The sequence below is a fragment of the Plecotus auritus genome (assembly GCF_963455305.1).
Source record: "Plecotus auritus genome assembly, chromosome: 8".
NCBI lineage: Eukaryota > Metazoa > Chordata > Mammalia > Chiroptera > Vespertilionidae > Plecotus > Plecotus auritus.
The window spans coordinates 148,097,063-148,111,374 of NC_137782.1; the positions used below are offsets into that span (position 1 = coordinate 148,097,063).

Below are 14,312 nucleotides of genomic sequence, written 5' to 3' on the forward strand. Positions count from 1 at the left end.
TGTCTAAGGTCAGTGAGCATCTGGGAGCCACTCGTCTATACCCCTTATTCGGCAATCAGTATAATATACTATGTGTGGTTTCCTACCTTTCACCTATCAACATCACTTTCATTTTCACCAAAAAGCTTATATTCTTCTTCTGGCTGGAACTTACGTATCTCCTAGGTTCTTTTCCCTATTGGGCTTAGTGGGTTTACAAATAACACTAGGCCCTATAGGGTGAAGCAGAAATTCGTAAAATAGTTGGTATTGATGATAAAGGATGTGTTGTAACCGGTGCAAAGAGGACTCTGACTCTTTGAAGAAAAAAAAGTTAAAGAAATATAAGCAAAAGAAGAAGTGTGAGCACCTAAAGCGGAGGTGCCAGACAGACTACCTGGGTTTAAAGCCAGTTCCTTCCCCTCTGCAAGCCATGGTTTCTTCGCCAAAAGAAAGTGGCAAAAACTATATAATACCTAATTCCTAATACTATTGGAAGCTAAACAATATTATATATGTACGTAAATGTGTGTATGTGTATATTTATATATTCACTCATTGAACAGACGGATGTTAAGAACCAGCCCTGTGCCATACACTATATATAGTACAGGAGACAAAAGAAAGCTCCTCCTCACAGAAAGCTTATATTCTCATAATGGGCAGTCAGACCCTAACTAAGCATATAACAATATGTCAGGCCATGATGCATGCTATTAACACCAAACAGGAAACAGCATAACAAATAAAGAGTGCCAGGCATAGTCCATGGGCCCAATTACACAAAGTACTTAGAACTTGTAATGCTTAATTAATGTTTCCTATTCTTAGCGTACGCGAAGATAAATAAACTTAGAGAAAGTGCTTTGGATGTCTTTGACCACCAGAATAGCAGTTTGTCAATTTCACATAGCTAAAATTCCTAAGGGGCTTGAATGTTCCTAAACAGGTACCTCCCTCTGTTATGACCGAAAATACTTGGATAGGAAGGAGAGGTTTCCATAAGTCACCTATACCAGGTGCACTATTAAGTCATAGCACCTTCACCACTGACTGCTACTGAGAACATTCAAGTTGGACAGAATCCTGTTATCCTGGGAAGTGACCTGCTAGAGATCACACTGCCACCGTAAGCCACAGAGCTTGGAGCAGAAACTAGGTCTTCTGCCTCATGTGCCATGTATTCCCACAATCTCATGTTGCCTCAAGTACAGAAATATGTCTAATTAGATAAGGCCCCTGCCATTGGCCGTGAACTAAAACAGAGGAGGAAATAATTACAAATACTAGGCTCCCATCCCAAGAACATACACACAGCACAGAAGACTGTCTTCTGTGGTTGTACAAGCAGGTCCCAGGCTGAGGCATATGTGCGCAGTGTGTGCCCTTGGAGGGTCTGATGGAGAACACGTAGGAGCCCACCAGCTGCCTGACCACATGGCCGGCAAGAAGAGGGATGTTCACCACCACAGGAAGCTATGTAGGGTCCTCAAGTTACAGGCCCATTTTTCACCCCTTTTACCACAGGAACATACCTGGCCAAAAAGAAGTAAATGAAATTTACAGAAAATCCAAAGGAACTATGAGCACTTGCCATGACTTTAAAGGGTAGAGAGTGATACTGCATTCCTCCACCTTTCAATCTCAATGCATGAGAATATATATGCAAGATCCTTGACAAGAACCCTGCCTATCCTGTAGTAATTGCTAGTGTCCTTCTCCCTTTAGAGGGAAGAAGATTGATCACCTTAACATCAAGGCTCCCATTCTGGGCTTTTAGGTTAGTCCACAGATGTCTTTCCAGCCTTTCTGCTTGCTGACCTGGGACTATGGCCTTTCCCATCTTCTACTTCTGCAACCTGATGTGCCAACCCAAACTACTAAACCCTAGCCTGTGAGCTGCTTGGTAAGGTATGTGCAGAAGACCTGCCCACTCCAGGTGCTGTGGGTTGATGGGTAGGAGAAGGAGTGTGTACAGACTGCTCAGCCCACAGGAGATGCCGCCCAGGCTAGTGCTGCGACTGTGCCTTTGGTCAGATTCCTCTCCCTGCCAATGAGACTGTGATATGGATATTTACATACAGGGGGTTTCCAGGGAAGTGCCTGATGGAAGAAAACTCAGGCTAAGAGGGAAGTTGACAGCAATGCATTTTCAACAGAGGCCTCAGCTGATCCCACAGGGGGCTCTGGAGTTAAGATGGCCCTTCAAAGTTGTACTGGATTAAGGCAAGGGGCCAGACCTCTTCATCAGCAGTTACTCGGTGCAGGCTGTCCCTGGGTAGGAGCCAAATCTTGGGTAAGTCAAACAAGGGCAATTCCCAAAGTAGAGCTCAGCTATGAGCCATCTCAGCAGTGAGATGGTGCACAACTGCCCTCAAGCAGTGGTTCTAAATTTGACCATACATCAAACTCACCTGGCATGCTGGTGAAAGCCCATCCCCACACCCAGAGTTTTTGATTCAGCAAGTAGGGGGCGGGGGGAGGACAGTTTGAGAAACTGCAGTTCTGAGAACTTCCCAGCTGACATTGCTGGTCCTCACAGCACAGAATCACTGCCTTCGCACCAATGCTGGGACTTGAGAAGCCTCGCCCTGTTCTCTACACATTCTCCTCCGTGAGCCAGCTGTGTGAATCTTCCTCCCCAAAAGCAGGCATGTGCAAGGAATCCTAAGGGAGTTCAGGGGAGGGCACCCAAACCAATGATAACTCCTTTCCTGAAGGCAAAAATGTTAGTTGAGTGTAAAACAGGGAGCCTCTGGACACCTGAGGATACAAGGGTGAGATGTTCCATTGCAAAGAGAAATAGATTCAGAGAAAGCCAGGGGCACACAGACAAGCTGCATCGGGTTTCAGAGGAGCAGCCTAGCATCCTGATTTCCCCCTCATGAATCTTGACCTTGAACGCCAATGGCCATTTGAGTTTTCACCTGATATTCTGAACTTACTCGTTTGTTTTTTTAAGCAATCAAGCAATTGCTGTTTCTTTAGGAAACAGTTTCCTGTGGGAAAATTTTAATGCATTGCCTTTGCAAGCTGGAGCCAGTACAATCATATTCTGATAGTTTATCAAATTGATTTGGCTATAGTTCAGATTCATTTGATAGTTGAGATTCAAACACTGAGTTATTTGTATAAGAATGATTCTCTTCCATTACCAGTGTACCCACAGTCCTATAGACAGTAAATTGCCTTTTTATTCCGCCTGGGATCATGAAAGAGAGGTCTTCTAACCATCTGTCAGTGTAGTACACACCAGAAATGTGCTGGCACTTATGGAAATGATTGACCTATAATAACATCTTTGCTGGGAAAAATAGAAATTGTTCAAATCAAATTTGTGGCGCTAGCTATAACACACTTTATTAAACGGGGCACAGAGCACAATTTAACTCCTGCCTCTCCTGACTCAGCGTCTTATTACTGACTGCTGTCTCCCTCTCCACTTCACATCTCAAAATCAAGAATCCTAACAATGTTGAAACAGTTTAGGATTACTAAATCTCTTCAGCGCCAGCCATCATCCATGAAGACTCCCATTGGTACATGTCAGGATTTAAATTCTCAAAACCAGTCACTGCCAGAACGTAGCATGTGCTGCAATGTTTACCAGAGTGACATTTTAAGACTGCAGCCATTAAACCAACCAGGAAGACAAGGATTAAAAACACCAGCCCGCCCAAGACTACCCCGTCCCCTTGCCCAGCCCCCCATCCCTATAAATGTCAGCAATAAAGCAAACATTCTCAGCTATTCATTGAGCATATTAGGTCTTACAGGTTATACATGTAGTAAATGTTGATTAAGTACCTACTATGTGTCTGATACTATGTTAGGTTTAGGGGATAGAGGGATACCTAAAATATCCTGTAGATGGACAAATGTCACTGCCCAGAACAATAAGCTCTGCAGAAATTGTCACAGGAGGTTATAGTAACATAGCAGGTGTCCAATAAATCTCCGTCATGTGATACAGTGACTTTCAATAGATGAAGTGACAATGTGTGGGAAGGAGAGCTCCTAGCTTATGCCTAAATTTCTGCATCATCCTTCATCTCCTTCCTATCTTCAATCCTTTCTCCTTCTGAGTCATTTAACAAGTATTTAAGAGCACCTACTATGTGCCAGGCTCAAGGTTCTCAAGATTAATCTTATAAAAACACAGCTTTCAATAAGCCATACTTCTGCTTATGTAAATTTTAAACTCTGATACCTGGCTTTCAAGGTTCAAATCCTGTGGTTTCCCCCCCTTTAGTCCTCAAAATCTGGTTGTCCAGAATAATCCTTCTAAAAACCTCTCACTGCCACACTTTATGTTCTGGGGCCTCTCAACAAGCCTACCTTATCCTATAATCATAATAACCTACTTCCATTATATGTGAATAACTGATAATGTCTTATTTTGTTACTTCCCCAGGGATATTTGCATCCTAAGGGTGGAAAGTGCTTTTACAAAGGAATTAAAACCTAACATTAGATTTTCAGGCCACATGGAAGGATCACAGCCAGGGAATGGACTCTGTGTGTCTTTGTGCCCGTGTGTTTGTGTGTGTGTGTGAATAGTATCTGTTAAGTGTCAAATCACACCGAACAGTATCCTCTTATCTTTATCACTGCTGACATAAATTTCTATGAACTTTTCTTACTCCGTGGAGAAACCAGAGAAATATTTCTCTGCCAGCCCAAAATGTAGAAGTCTTGAAAGGTTCCATGTCTGCTAACTTCAGCAAGTATCCAGTAACCTTTAAGCAAACACATCTACAATCACTTTTATTTCCCAACCACCCAGGAACCACTTGTACTAAAACTTTTGCTTTATCAAACCCTAAGTGTCTACCAACCATTCCCTCTTTCAACATCAACCAGGAGAAGATCTGGGTGCCAGGACTTTGACAAGATGCCTTACTCTCACGGCAGCAAAGCCACCTGGTGCAAATGACAGCAGCTCACAGATTTTGTAGCTGTGAAAAGGAGGAATCAGCTGACTCCAGAACACTGAGCAGACAGAAAGGCACCAGAGCTTCCCTAACAGGTTCCCAATCAAACACCAAGGCATTGGATTGCATTCATGTCAACCCACCCAACACATTATCCTGCTTATTCTATCTCCTTGTAAACTTTGCGCAAGGTTGCTCCTTTCCTGGTGGCTTTGATGCTGTCAGTCACATAGAACTGCCTGCTGCAGAAACACCCTTTTGCTGAGCTCCCTGTAAATCCAGATTTTCTCTCTCAGTCTATGTTGCATATTTCTTTTTTAAAATTGCTCCCCTGTAAGACTTGCTCCAGCCCCTCATTGTTATTATGCTGCTGGGGCATCTCTGCTCATCAGACAAGTATCTATTGAGTAGATTTCATGAGCACAACCATGTGCCAGATATGATGTAGAACACAAAAATATCTTAATAATCCCTGCTCTTAGAGCATCTGAAATCTGGCCGAGGAGACAAAACAAATATACATGAAAAGTCAAACAATATGAAACCATAGAAGAGATAATACAAGGTACAAGATTCTTTGTAATTGCTAGAGGTTAGAAGACATCACAGTTGGCTGGGGTGATCTATTCATTCCCTTCCCCAATCCTTCAGTGTTACTCCCCAGCCTGTCTTCAAACAAAACAACCATTTCCTGAGTGCTTGCAATGTGAAAGGCACTGTTTAGAATGCAAGGAACCCTCTGCCCTCTAGGAGAGATAAAATGCAAATACAATGAGCTACTTTATAAAGCAAAAGATAGTAAGTGGTGAGAGAGGCAGAAAGCATGCAAACATAATGCTATTGTGCTCCTCATGGCTTTCAAGGAAAAATACTTCTACAACTGGTAAAAATGATAGAGATGATGGATTCACGGAGACTTCAATGGGAGTGTGCTTTGGTTTGGCACTGCTGCATAAAAACTACCCTAAAACTTAGTAGCTTAAATCATTCCACTTTGCTCACAATTTTGTGTTTCAGAAATCTTGCTGTTTTGTCTCTGATCATGTGATGTGTGAGAGAGAAAGAGAGATTGATTAAATTATAGATAATAGCTGCCAGCCACGTGCTGTCTTTTGCCCATGGAGTTCTTTATGTATTTTATTTAACTCATTTAATTCTCACAACAACCTTCTGAGGTGGATATGATTATTATCATTCTTATTTTATAGCTGAGGAAATTGAAACATGGAGAAGTGACATTTGAGCAAGGCCACAAATCTGAGAGGTAGAGGGGCAGGGTACATATGCAGGCAAGTCTGGCTGTGGATGCCATGTTCATAACTACTACTCTATATTGCTATTTTGACCTTGTGCTGAGGGTGCCTCTACTGCCCCCCAGACTCCTCTTCCCCTTACAGTGTATTCTCTTCTCACCCTTTTCTGATATTTGGCCACAGATTAAACCCCAGCTCATCAGAACTATTTTTAAGCTGGTTTTACAGTGGGAAGGAGATGATCAGAGTCCCTCACTCCTATGCAAATTTGTTGGTCTATTCTATAGACTGTAGAAAGGGAGATGGCTACAGTTAAGCCCCAGATCAGCCAGGATGCGAGTATATTCAGAATTAAATGTGTCCTGTTACCTAAGTCCTCCTACCACGAACACAAGGGTCAGGGCATCTATGGAACCTTCTAATTTCCTGTTAGCAGAATATTGATCTGACCAAGGTATGTTGGATGAATTGGAGTCTCCCTCCTCACCCATGTAAAAGGATCACTACTGCGTCTGCTATTTTGCCTGCTAATGGAGCAGAACATTTTAGACCCATGGTAATCAGGTTATGTTTACTTTTTCTCTTTTTAGAGATATTTCAAGAACCAGGATCCATTCCCTGCCTAGCTATGGCTTAGAAAATCTTAAGAAGCTACGGGCCAGGTCGACTTACAACTTAAAAAAGCTTCCCAGTCTAGAAAAGCTTGTTGCACTCACGGAGGCCACCCTCACCTACCCCAGCCACTGCTGTGCCTTTGCAAACTGGAGACAGCAAATGTGAGTCTTCTCCTATCCACCCCTTGAGCCTTGCTTGGAAGTTCTCCAATGTAGAAGTTGGTCCACAACTTCTATGTACCTGTGGCATTAAGAGAATCCACTGGATGCGAGATCTTCCTGATGAAAGCCCTTAGACATATTCTAGATCAAAGCCTCGGTATTGTGGAGCATTTCTAGTTTCTTTGAAAATGGGCTCACAGGAGAAGGCTACCCACATGGTAGACTACCTACCAAATATTAAATGAGATAACATGAAAAACACCAAGTATAGTGCCTAATGCATGGCTGATGCTAAATTAATATTTCTTCCCTTTTTCCTCTAAATATGGATTTATCCTTCAAGTCCCAACTCTGCACCCCATAAGTGTCCCAGGGACCACCAATGTCAACTTTGGAGAGAAGAAGCATAAACACCACACCAGAGACTGATGCACACACATCCATGGCACATCCCAGCCATGCTAAGCCTCTAATCCATCTTTGGATTTTAGCACCTCACAGGGAGGACAAAGTTTGGGACATCTGTTCATTTGGCTTTCAAGGTTGGTCAGATTAAAGAAGGTGATCCCAACAGAGCTATATCCCAGAAGATAACTGGACCAAAAAAAATTGAGATAGTCATTGCCAGGATCTGAAGAGAGTGAAGAGGGAATATTGTGGAGCTTGCACATGTTCCAGTCATTCAAAGGATCCACTGGAGATAGAATTATGGGATACCAGGAGTTCTCCAGGCTCTCACCCACCCCTGAACTGATACAATCCACACCATGCAGTACACTCAATCATGTGATGCCTTGTCACCACTCCTATATGGTAACCCAGCACGATAACAGCTTTCTGGTGCTGTTATTTCACTGTTTAACATGCATTGACCTGCTCACGTAGACATATCTCCTGATCAAAAGCAAAAAAAAAAACAAAAAAACCTACAAACAAAACATCTTAAAGTGGTTTTGAACTAACTAGAGGTTCACCCTCAGACCCATCTGAAAGGTTTTCAAGAAAGGGATCACTTTTCAGAATTTGCATGCAAATTCACTGGGAAACAATCCAGTACTGGACACTCCTCACCGATTAGCTCAAGGGCCAGAGAATTTCTTCCTAACGACTAAAATTCTTCAGGGCTTGGGCTGAGGCAGGAGGCTTGCCTCTTTTATATTCCACACGAGAGTTGTTCTAGCCAGGGCAAGAAATATACCAGCTCACTGCCAAAACCCTGGAACTGAATACCTCTCAGGAGAAATCTCAAAGGATATTAAGATCACTGCAAGCATAGCACATGGTATGCTGTTGGGCCCCATGCCAACATGCCACGGGAATATATATTATCTTACTGTGTCGCTCCTCCTCCTCTGGTTTTGCCACCTGCTACAGTGTAGATGTAGCCTCAGGGCTTCCCCAACCAGAAATCTCCAGGGCAGCCTTGCACTGTCCCATGACTGGGAGCCTTCCCTGGTCCCTCCAGGCCACCCAGCTCTCTCCCTCTCTAGGTCCCTATGGTAACTTGCCATCAGGGCCCATGCCTCTTCTTAAAAAAAAAAAAAAAAAAAAAAAGACAAAACAAAGGAAAATAGCAGTGGGTGTTTAGTCTTTAATTGACACAATTACACAAACAAACACAAAACAAAATAGTTATGCAATTCAGAAAATTCAGAAGATAACCACAGGATATTTTTAATGGTGTCATTTCATCATATACCATATGAGGTGTAGTTTGGTAATGAGATTCGAGTTCAAAGTTGTAGGATGAAATTGTTCTTCCAGTCCTCATTTGGAAATGCCCAAAGTGTAAGTATTAGGCCCTCATGACTGTGAGGTTTTGGTCATTGGCCCTCCTGGCCTCTCACCGAAAGGCTTTGTTAACCACACCCCTCATTTGTCACTGAACCAGTTAATTCCTTGTCATAGTTATACTTAGCTTGCACTGTTGCTTTGTTCATTTGGTTATTTAATTTCTCGCATATCTAGACGTTTTCTTCACAGCTACCTTTTAAACTGATGCACAATGACATATGCCTCTAAATGCCCACACAGGGCCTAGACCACAACATGACAGTAGCCACCATCATCTGTCTTCTTACTGCTGCTACTTGCTGAGGGCTCACTGCCAGGCACTGTAATGCTTTGTACCTTTATCTCATTTAATTCTCACAAAGGTAACAGTGCTATTTCTATTCCCTTCCCGCAGAGACAGAAACTGGGGCTCAGAGACAGTAAATAACTTGACCAGCACCAACCAAACTCATATCCAAACCCTCTGGTCTATGTGTCTCCAAATCTCAGGCTCTGGGCCACCCCACCATGCACTTCCCAAATATCTGTTCATTGATTTATCAGGGTCTGAGAGTACCACTTTCTTAACTGACCCTAAACTGAATTCCCAACTCTCTGATTCTTAGAATTTGCAAAGGGACTGCAGGGGCAAGATGTTGTTTACCTTGTTTCCATCTTTGTTTTTATTCTTTTCTCAGAGACATGCATTGTTTACCTTTTCTGCACTCATGTTGTTGGGTCACTTCTATTTCGGGAAATGAAAGCATCAATATTTAAAATACATTGGTAGTGGTATCAACAGTAAGAATCTTCTCAGAATCCAACATTAGCCCCGGGAAGTGAAGGCTGTCTCTAGATGGTTAAGCCAGATTTGTCCCAATGAATAGATAAGAGTCTGCAGGCACCAGATTACTTACTTTCTGTTTGTAGATTGTGTTGTCACTGATCCAATGGCAGCTGTGACAGGATGTGGGAATCAGAAGTTAGAATAAGGACCACAGAGTATTCTCTTGTCCCCTCTATGCCTATCTCTGAGCTTGCCTCACCTTTCTTGTAAGATCTCTGACTAAAACAAAAGATTTCTGTGAATTTTCAATTACAGGTATGTTAACTGTGGAGCCATCTTTGTGCAATCCATGACTGATGTGAGAAGCCTTATTACTCTGTAAAACAAAAGATGGCACAGTCTCTAACAACAACCAAAAAGAGAGAGAGTCCTTTGGGCCAAGAGAAAATGATTTCCTGGCAAACCATCTCACTTCTCGGAGGAAGAAAAGAGAGGAAAGGATTCTCCCTAACAACCCTGCTCCTAGACATTAGGGACACTTTGGCTGCACTCACCCTTGACTGTCAAATGGTATCTCTACTTCCTCCACTCCCTCAGCCATTCTCTCCTGCTTATGAGGGTCTTTGAAGAGTTTTAACACTCGCTTCCCACTCACATGTAACTATGTTAAGGTTTGAGAGAAATGCAGTCATTTACATTGCTGTGAGCTTGTCCCTCAGGGAAGGAGGGAGTTAGGGAACCGTGTAGTGCTGGTGATTCTGATTACCAGCCAATACAAACTCACAGTCCCCCAGTTCCATCCCAAAAGAGACCCAGTGTGAAACATACCATTCCTTTGAAGCCTTCACTTCAAATCAGAACTGTTACCCTCTCTGTCTCTACATGTGCAATTCACCTGTCTGGGTAGAATATTTATGATCTGGCTGTCATTCACATCCCTTCTGAAAGTGTCCCTATTCTGTTGACAAGGCCTCTTGCACACTTGGGTATAGAAGGAAAGCTGAGACTGAAAAGTGAGCCCAAGAAGAGCCAGCTCCCAGGAGATGACTTACAATCTTGGGATAAATTAGGGCCCCTTGCAACCTGCATTTGCTCGTTGGGGCATTCACTAGGGAACAATTTAATATGAGAGAGCTGTGGACAAATGCATGTCTGAAGCCTACTGTGGTCCCTAGAGAGTGAGATAATAATAGGACCCTCAGTAACGTTTCAAGCAAATTAGCAGATCTCCCAATACCCTAAGTATCAAGGAGCCAGGAACAGGGGCTGGCTGGGAGCTAACTACAGACACATCCTACAATTTATGTAGATAAAAGAAGCAAGTATGTTCTCATTTGAGTCAGAAAACTGTCCAGATCTCCCAGCGACCTGAGTACAGAGTACAGGAATGGGACTAGACACTACTCGGGCATATTAAAAGATAGCTGAATGGAGATGGGGGAGGGAAGAAATAGAGTTGATATGAGATCTGTAAATTATTTGCACTTAACAGTAAAGGTTTAGCTAGTCCCAGGCGCCTTCCTCCCCACATTCAGGTTGTGGCCAGATGGTTTCCCCAGTGGGCCAACTAACTCTAGGAATATATACATGAGTTGTTCTGCTCATTTACAGGAAGCAGCATTAACCTTTGATCTCAGCCTCAAGGGCAGACAGACTGGTAGAAAGGGGGGAAATCTCAGAAAGAAACCCCATCATTCCTACCCTATGCAAAGACAGTGATATATTTGCCATTCTGGATCCAGTATGTTGATTCTATTCTTTTGTGTATTTTTCTAGTTCTGAGCGTCATCCAATTTGCAACAAATCTATTTTAAGGCAAGAAGTTGATGATATGACTCAGGCTAGGGGTCAGAGAATCTCTTTGGCAGAAGACGATGAGTCCAGTTACACCAAAGGATTTGACATGATGTACAGTGAATTTGACTATGGCTTATGCAGTGAAGTGGTTGATGTGACTTGCTCTCCTAAGCCAGATGCATTCAATCCATGTGAAGATATCATGGGGTATGATATTCTCAGAATCTTGATATGGTTTATTAGCATCCTGGCCATTACTGGGAACATTGTGGTGCTGGTGATTCTGATTACCAGCCAATACAAACTCACAGTCCCTCGGTTCCTAATGTGCAACCTGGCCTTTGCTGATCTCTGCATTGGAATCTACCTGCTGCTCATAGCATCTGTTGATATCCACACCAAAAGCCAGTACCACAACTATGCCATTGACTGGCAAACTGGAGCAGGCTGTGATGCTGCCGGCTTTTTCACTGTCTTTGCCAGTGAGCTCTCAGTCTACACGCTAATAGCCATCACTCTGGAAAGATGGCATACCATCACCCATGCCATGCAGCTGGAATGTAGGGTTCAGCTCCGTCATGCTGCCAGTGTCATGCTGGGAGGCTGGATCTTTGCTTTTGCAGTCGCCCTCTTTCCCATCTTTGGCATTAGCAGCTACATGAAGGTGAGCATCTGCCTGCCCATGGATATTGACAGCCCCTTGTCACAGCTGTATGTTATGTCCCTCCTTGTGCTCAATGTCCTGGCCTTTGTGGTGATCTGTGGCTGCTACACTCACATCTACCTCACAGTGAGAAACCCCAACATCGTGTCCTCCTCTAGTGATACCAAAATTGCCAAGCGCATGGCCGTGCTCATCTTCACAGACTTCCTCTGCATGGCACCCATCTCCTTCTTTGCCATCTCTGCCTCCCTCAAAGTGCCCCTCATCACTGTGTCCAAGTCAAAGATCCTCCTGGTCCTGTTTTACCCCATCAACTCCTGTGCAAACCCTTTCCTCTATGCCATCTTCACCAAGAACTTCCGCAGGGATTTCTTCATTCTGCTGAGCAAGTTTGGCTGCTATGAAATGCAAGCCCAGATTTACAGGACAGAAAACTCATCCAGTGCCCACAACTCCCATCCAAGGAATGGCCACTGCCCTACAGTTCCCAGGGTCACCAATGGCTCCAATTACACACTTGTCCCTCTAAGCCATTTAACCCAGAAATAAAACAATGTGTAAATATAACCAAGTGTGGAATGATAATTGTCTTGCCTTGGAAAACTACGCCATGGAATAGCTGACAGAGTGTTTCAACATACTTCATCTAACTTTCTTTTCCTTGCTTACCTATCAGGTAAATTAGTTGGGAACTGTTAACTCCATATGGTATATTAGGAAGCTGAAGTATTAATCACAACATTAATAATTAAAATAATACAATACTACAAAATCACATTTCTTTTGCACTTTATAATGTTCACAGTGCTTTTGTTCAGACCACCTCAACTAATCCCTATAAAAGTCCTATTAAATAGGCAGAACATGGGTTATTCTTGGAGTTTTTCAGATGAGGAAATCAAGGGGTTAAGTGACTCAAAGGGTTAAGTGACTTGTTCAAAATTGCTTGGCTTGTAAGAGGTAAAGCCAGGATTAGGTGTTCTGACAACCAGAAAACTTCCAAAAGCAGCAGCACAATATTCATTCATTCATTCATTCAACAAATATTTATTGAGAACTCACATGATGGCTTTGCAATGTGTCAAATTGGATAGGCTGAACTACATTCCCCAGAATTCCCTGCCTTATGTTTCCTACTAGGGTGGGCCACAGGGAGGATTCTTGGAAAAACAGGAGAACAGCAAGGATGATGCAGCCATTTGGTCATTCACATAGTTTATTGCTGATCTGCTGATTCAGCTCATTGCTATGCAGCAGCAGCTGGGCCAGTAATTGCTCCACCTTACCCTGGATCCTCCTTCAAGTTCTCTGACTCCTGCACTAGGTTCTATATTCTACCAATTAGGGTTCAACTAAAGAAGCAGAGCCAGTCATGTATGCACACAGGTATATATAAGGTGTCCCAAAAAATGTAAATACAATTTAAATAATTATAAAGGCAGTGTTTATTAAAATACATTTCATTTTCAAGATTGATCTATGAGCTACTAAAGTGTATATACATTTTTTAGGGACACCCTGTATATGTTACAGGGAATTGGCTTATACTTGTGGGGAATGATTAAGCAGCCTTTATAAAGATGTCCTCTCTACATCTGATGCTGGAGAGTGAAGTCCACAGGGCAAGCAGTCAGAAAGGGAAGATCATGAGCATTCAGGAAATTATAAGCAGATATGAAACCCCACAAGGTCAAACTGAGCCTCATTTTTGTTCTTATTGCCTCTAATCTTGATGATAAAAGTAGTCTTCAAAATCTGGGGGATCTTCACCATGGAGTTAAACACTAGGTCTCCATGTGTTAAACATAGGGAAACCTTCAGACCTTGCTTCTGGAAGGAAGACTCGAAGGGAGGAATAAAACAAGAGGAAAAGCCCTTCTTCACTTGTATCACCAAGCTGTGACAGATCTTACCAGAAGTGACACTCTGCCTTATTTAGACCAACATTATATAGCATTTATTAGAAGAGCAAAAACAAATTGTTGAAACTGATTTTTTTTTATTCTAGTATGATGGTCACAAGCTTTGGGCTCATAAAGTATTTTATTTTATTAGGAAAGTTTACAAAGACAGGCAAGGAAGGAACTTCCAGCATTTGGATAATAAGAGGCATTGGAGAAAGAAGACACATATATAGGATGTTTTGTATGTTTAATATATTAAAGAAAGGAACTAAAAGCACAAAATAAAGCCAACCATGAGATTGTGCTTGCTGATTGTCATCAAATGCTTTCAGCTGCAAGAAGCAGACTCCAACTAAAAATGGCTGAAACAATGAGGCCAATGACATGAGATGCTCCAGACTTGTATGGGAAACTCAGTGGTCTCAAGGACCCAGAACCCATGGAG

The 14,312-nt window shown here is 42.7% G+C and overlaps 1 protein-coding gene across 1 annotated transcript in view; it reads left to right on the forward strand.

The window, feature by feature from the left end:
• FSHR (follicle stimulating hormone receptor) overlaps positions 1 to 12,512 on the forward strand; it is a gene marked incomplete at both ends in the record, with an annotated part of 135,087 nt that extends 122,575 nt beyond the window's left edge. Inside the window, 2 exons of the mRNA XM_080684826.1 lie at positions 6,757 to 6,942; positions 11,279 to 12,512. Coding sequence (XP_080540952.1) covers positions 6,757 to 6,942; positions 11,279 to 12,512 — 1,420 coding nt within the window. The remainder of the gene's footprint in view (positions 1 to 6,756; positions 6,943 to 11,278) is intronic.
• Between the last annotated feature and the right edge of the window lie 1,800 nt (positions 12,513 to 14,312).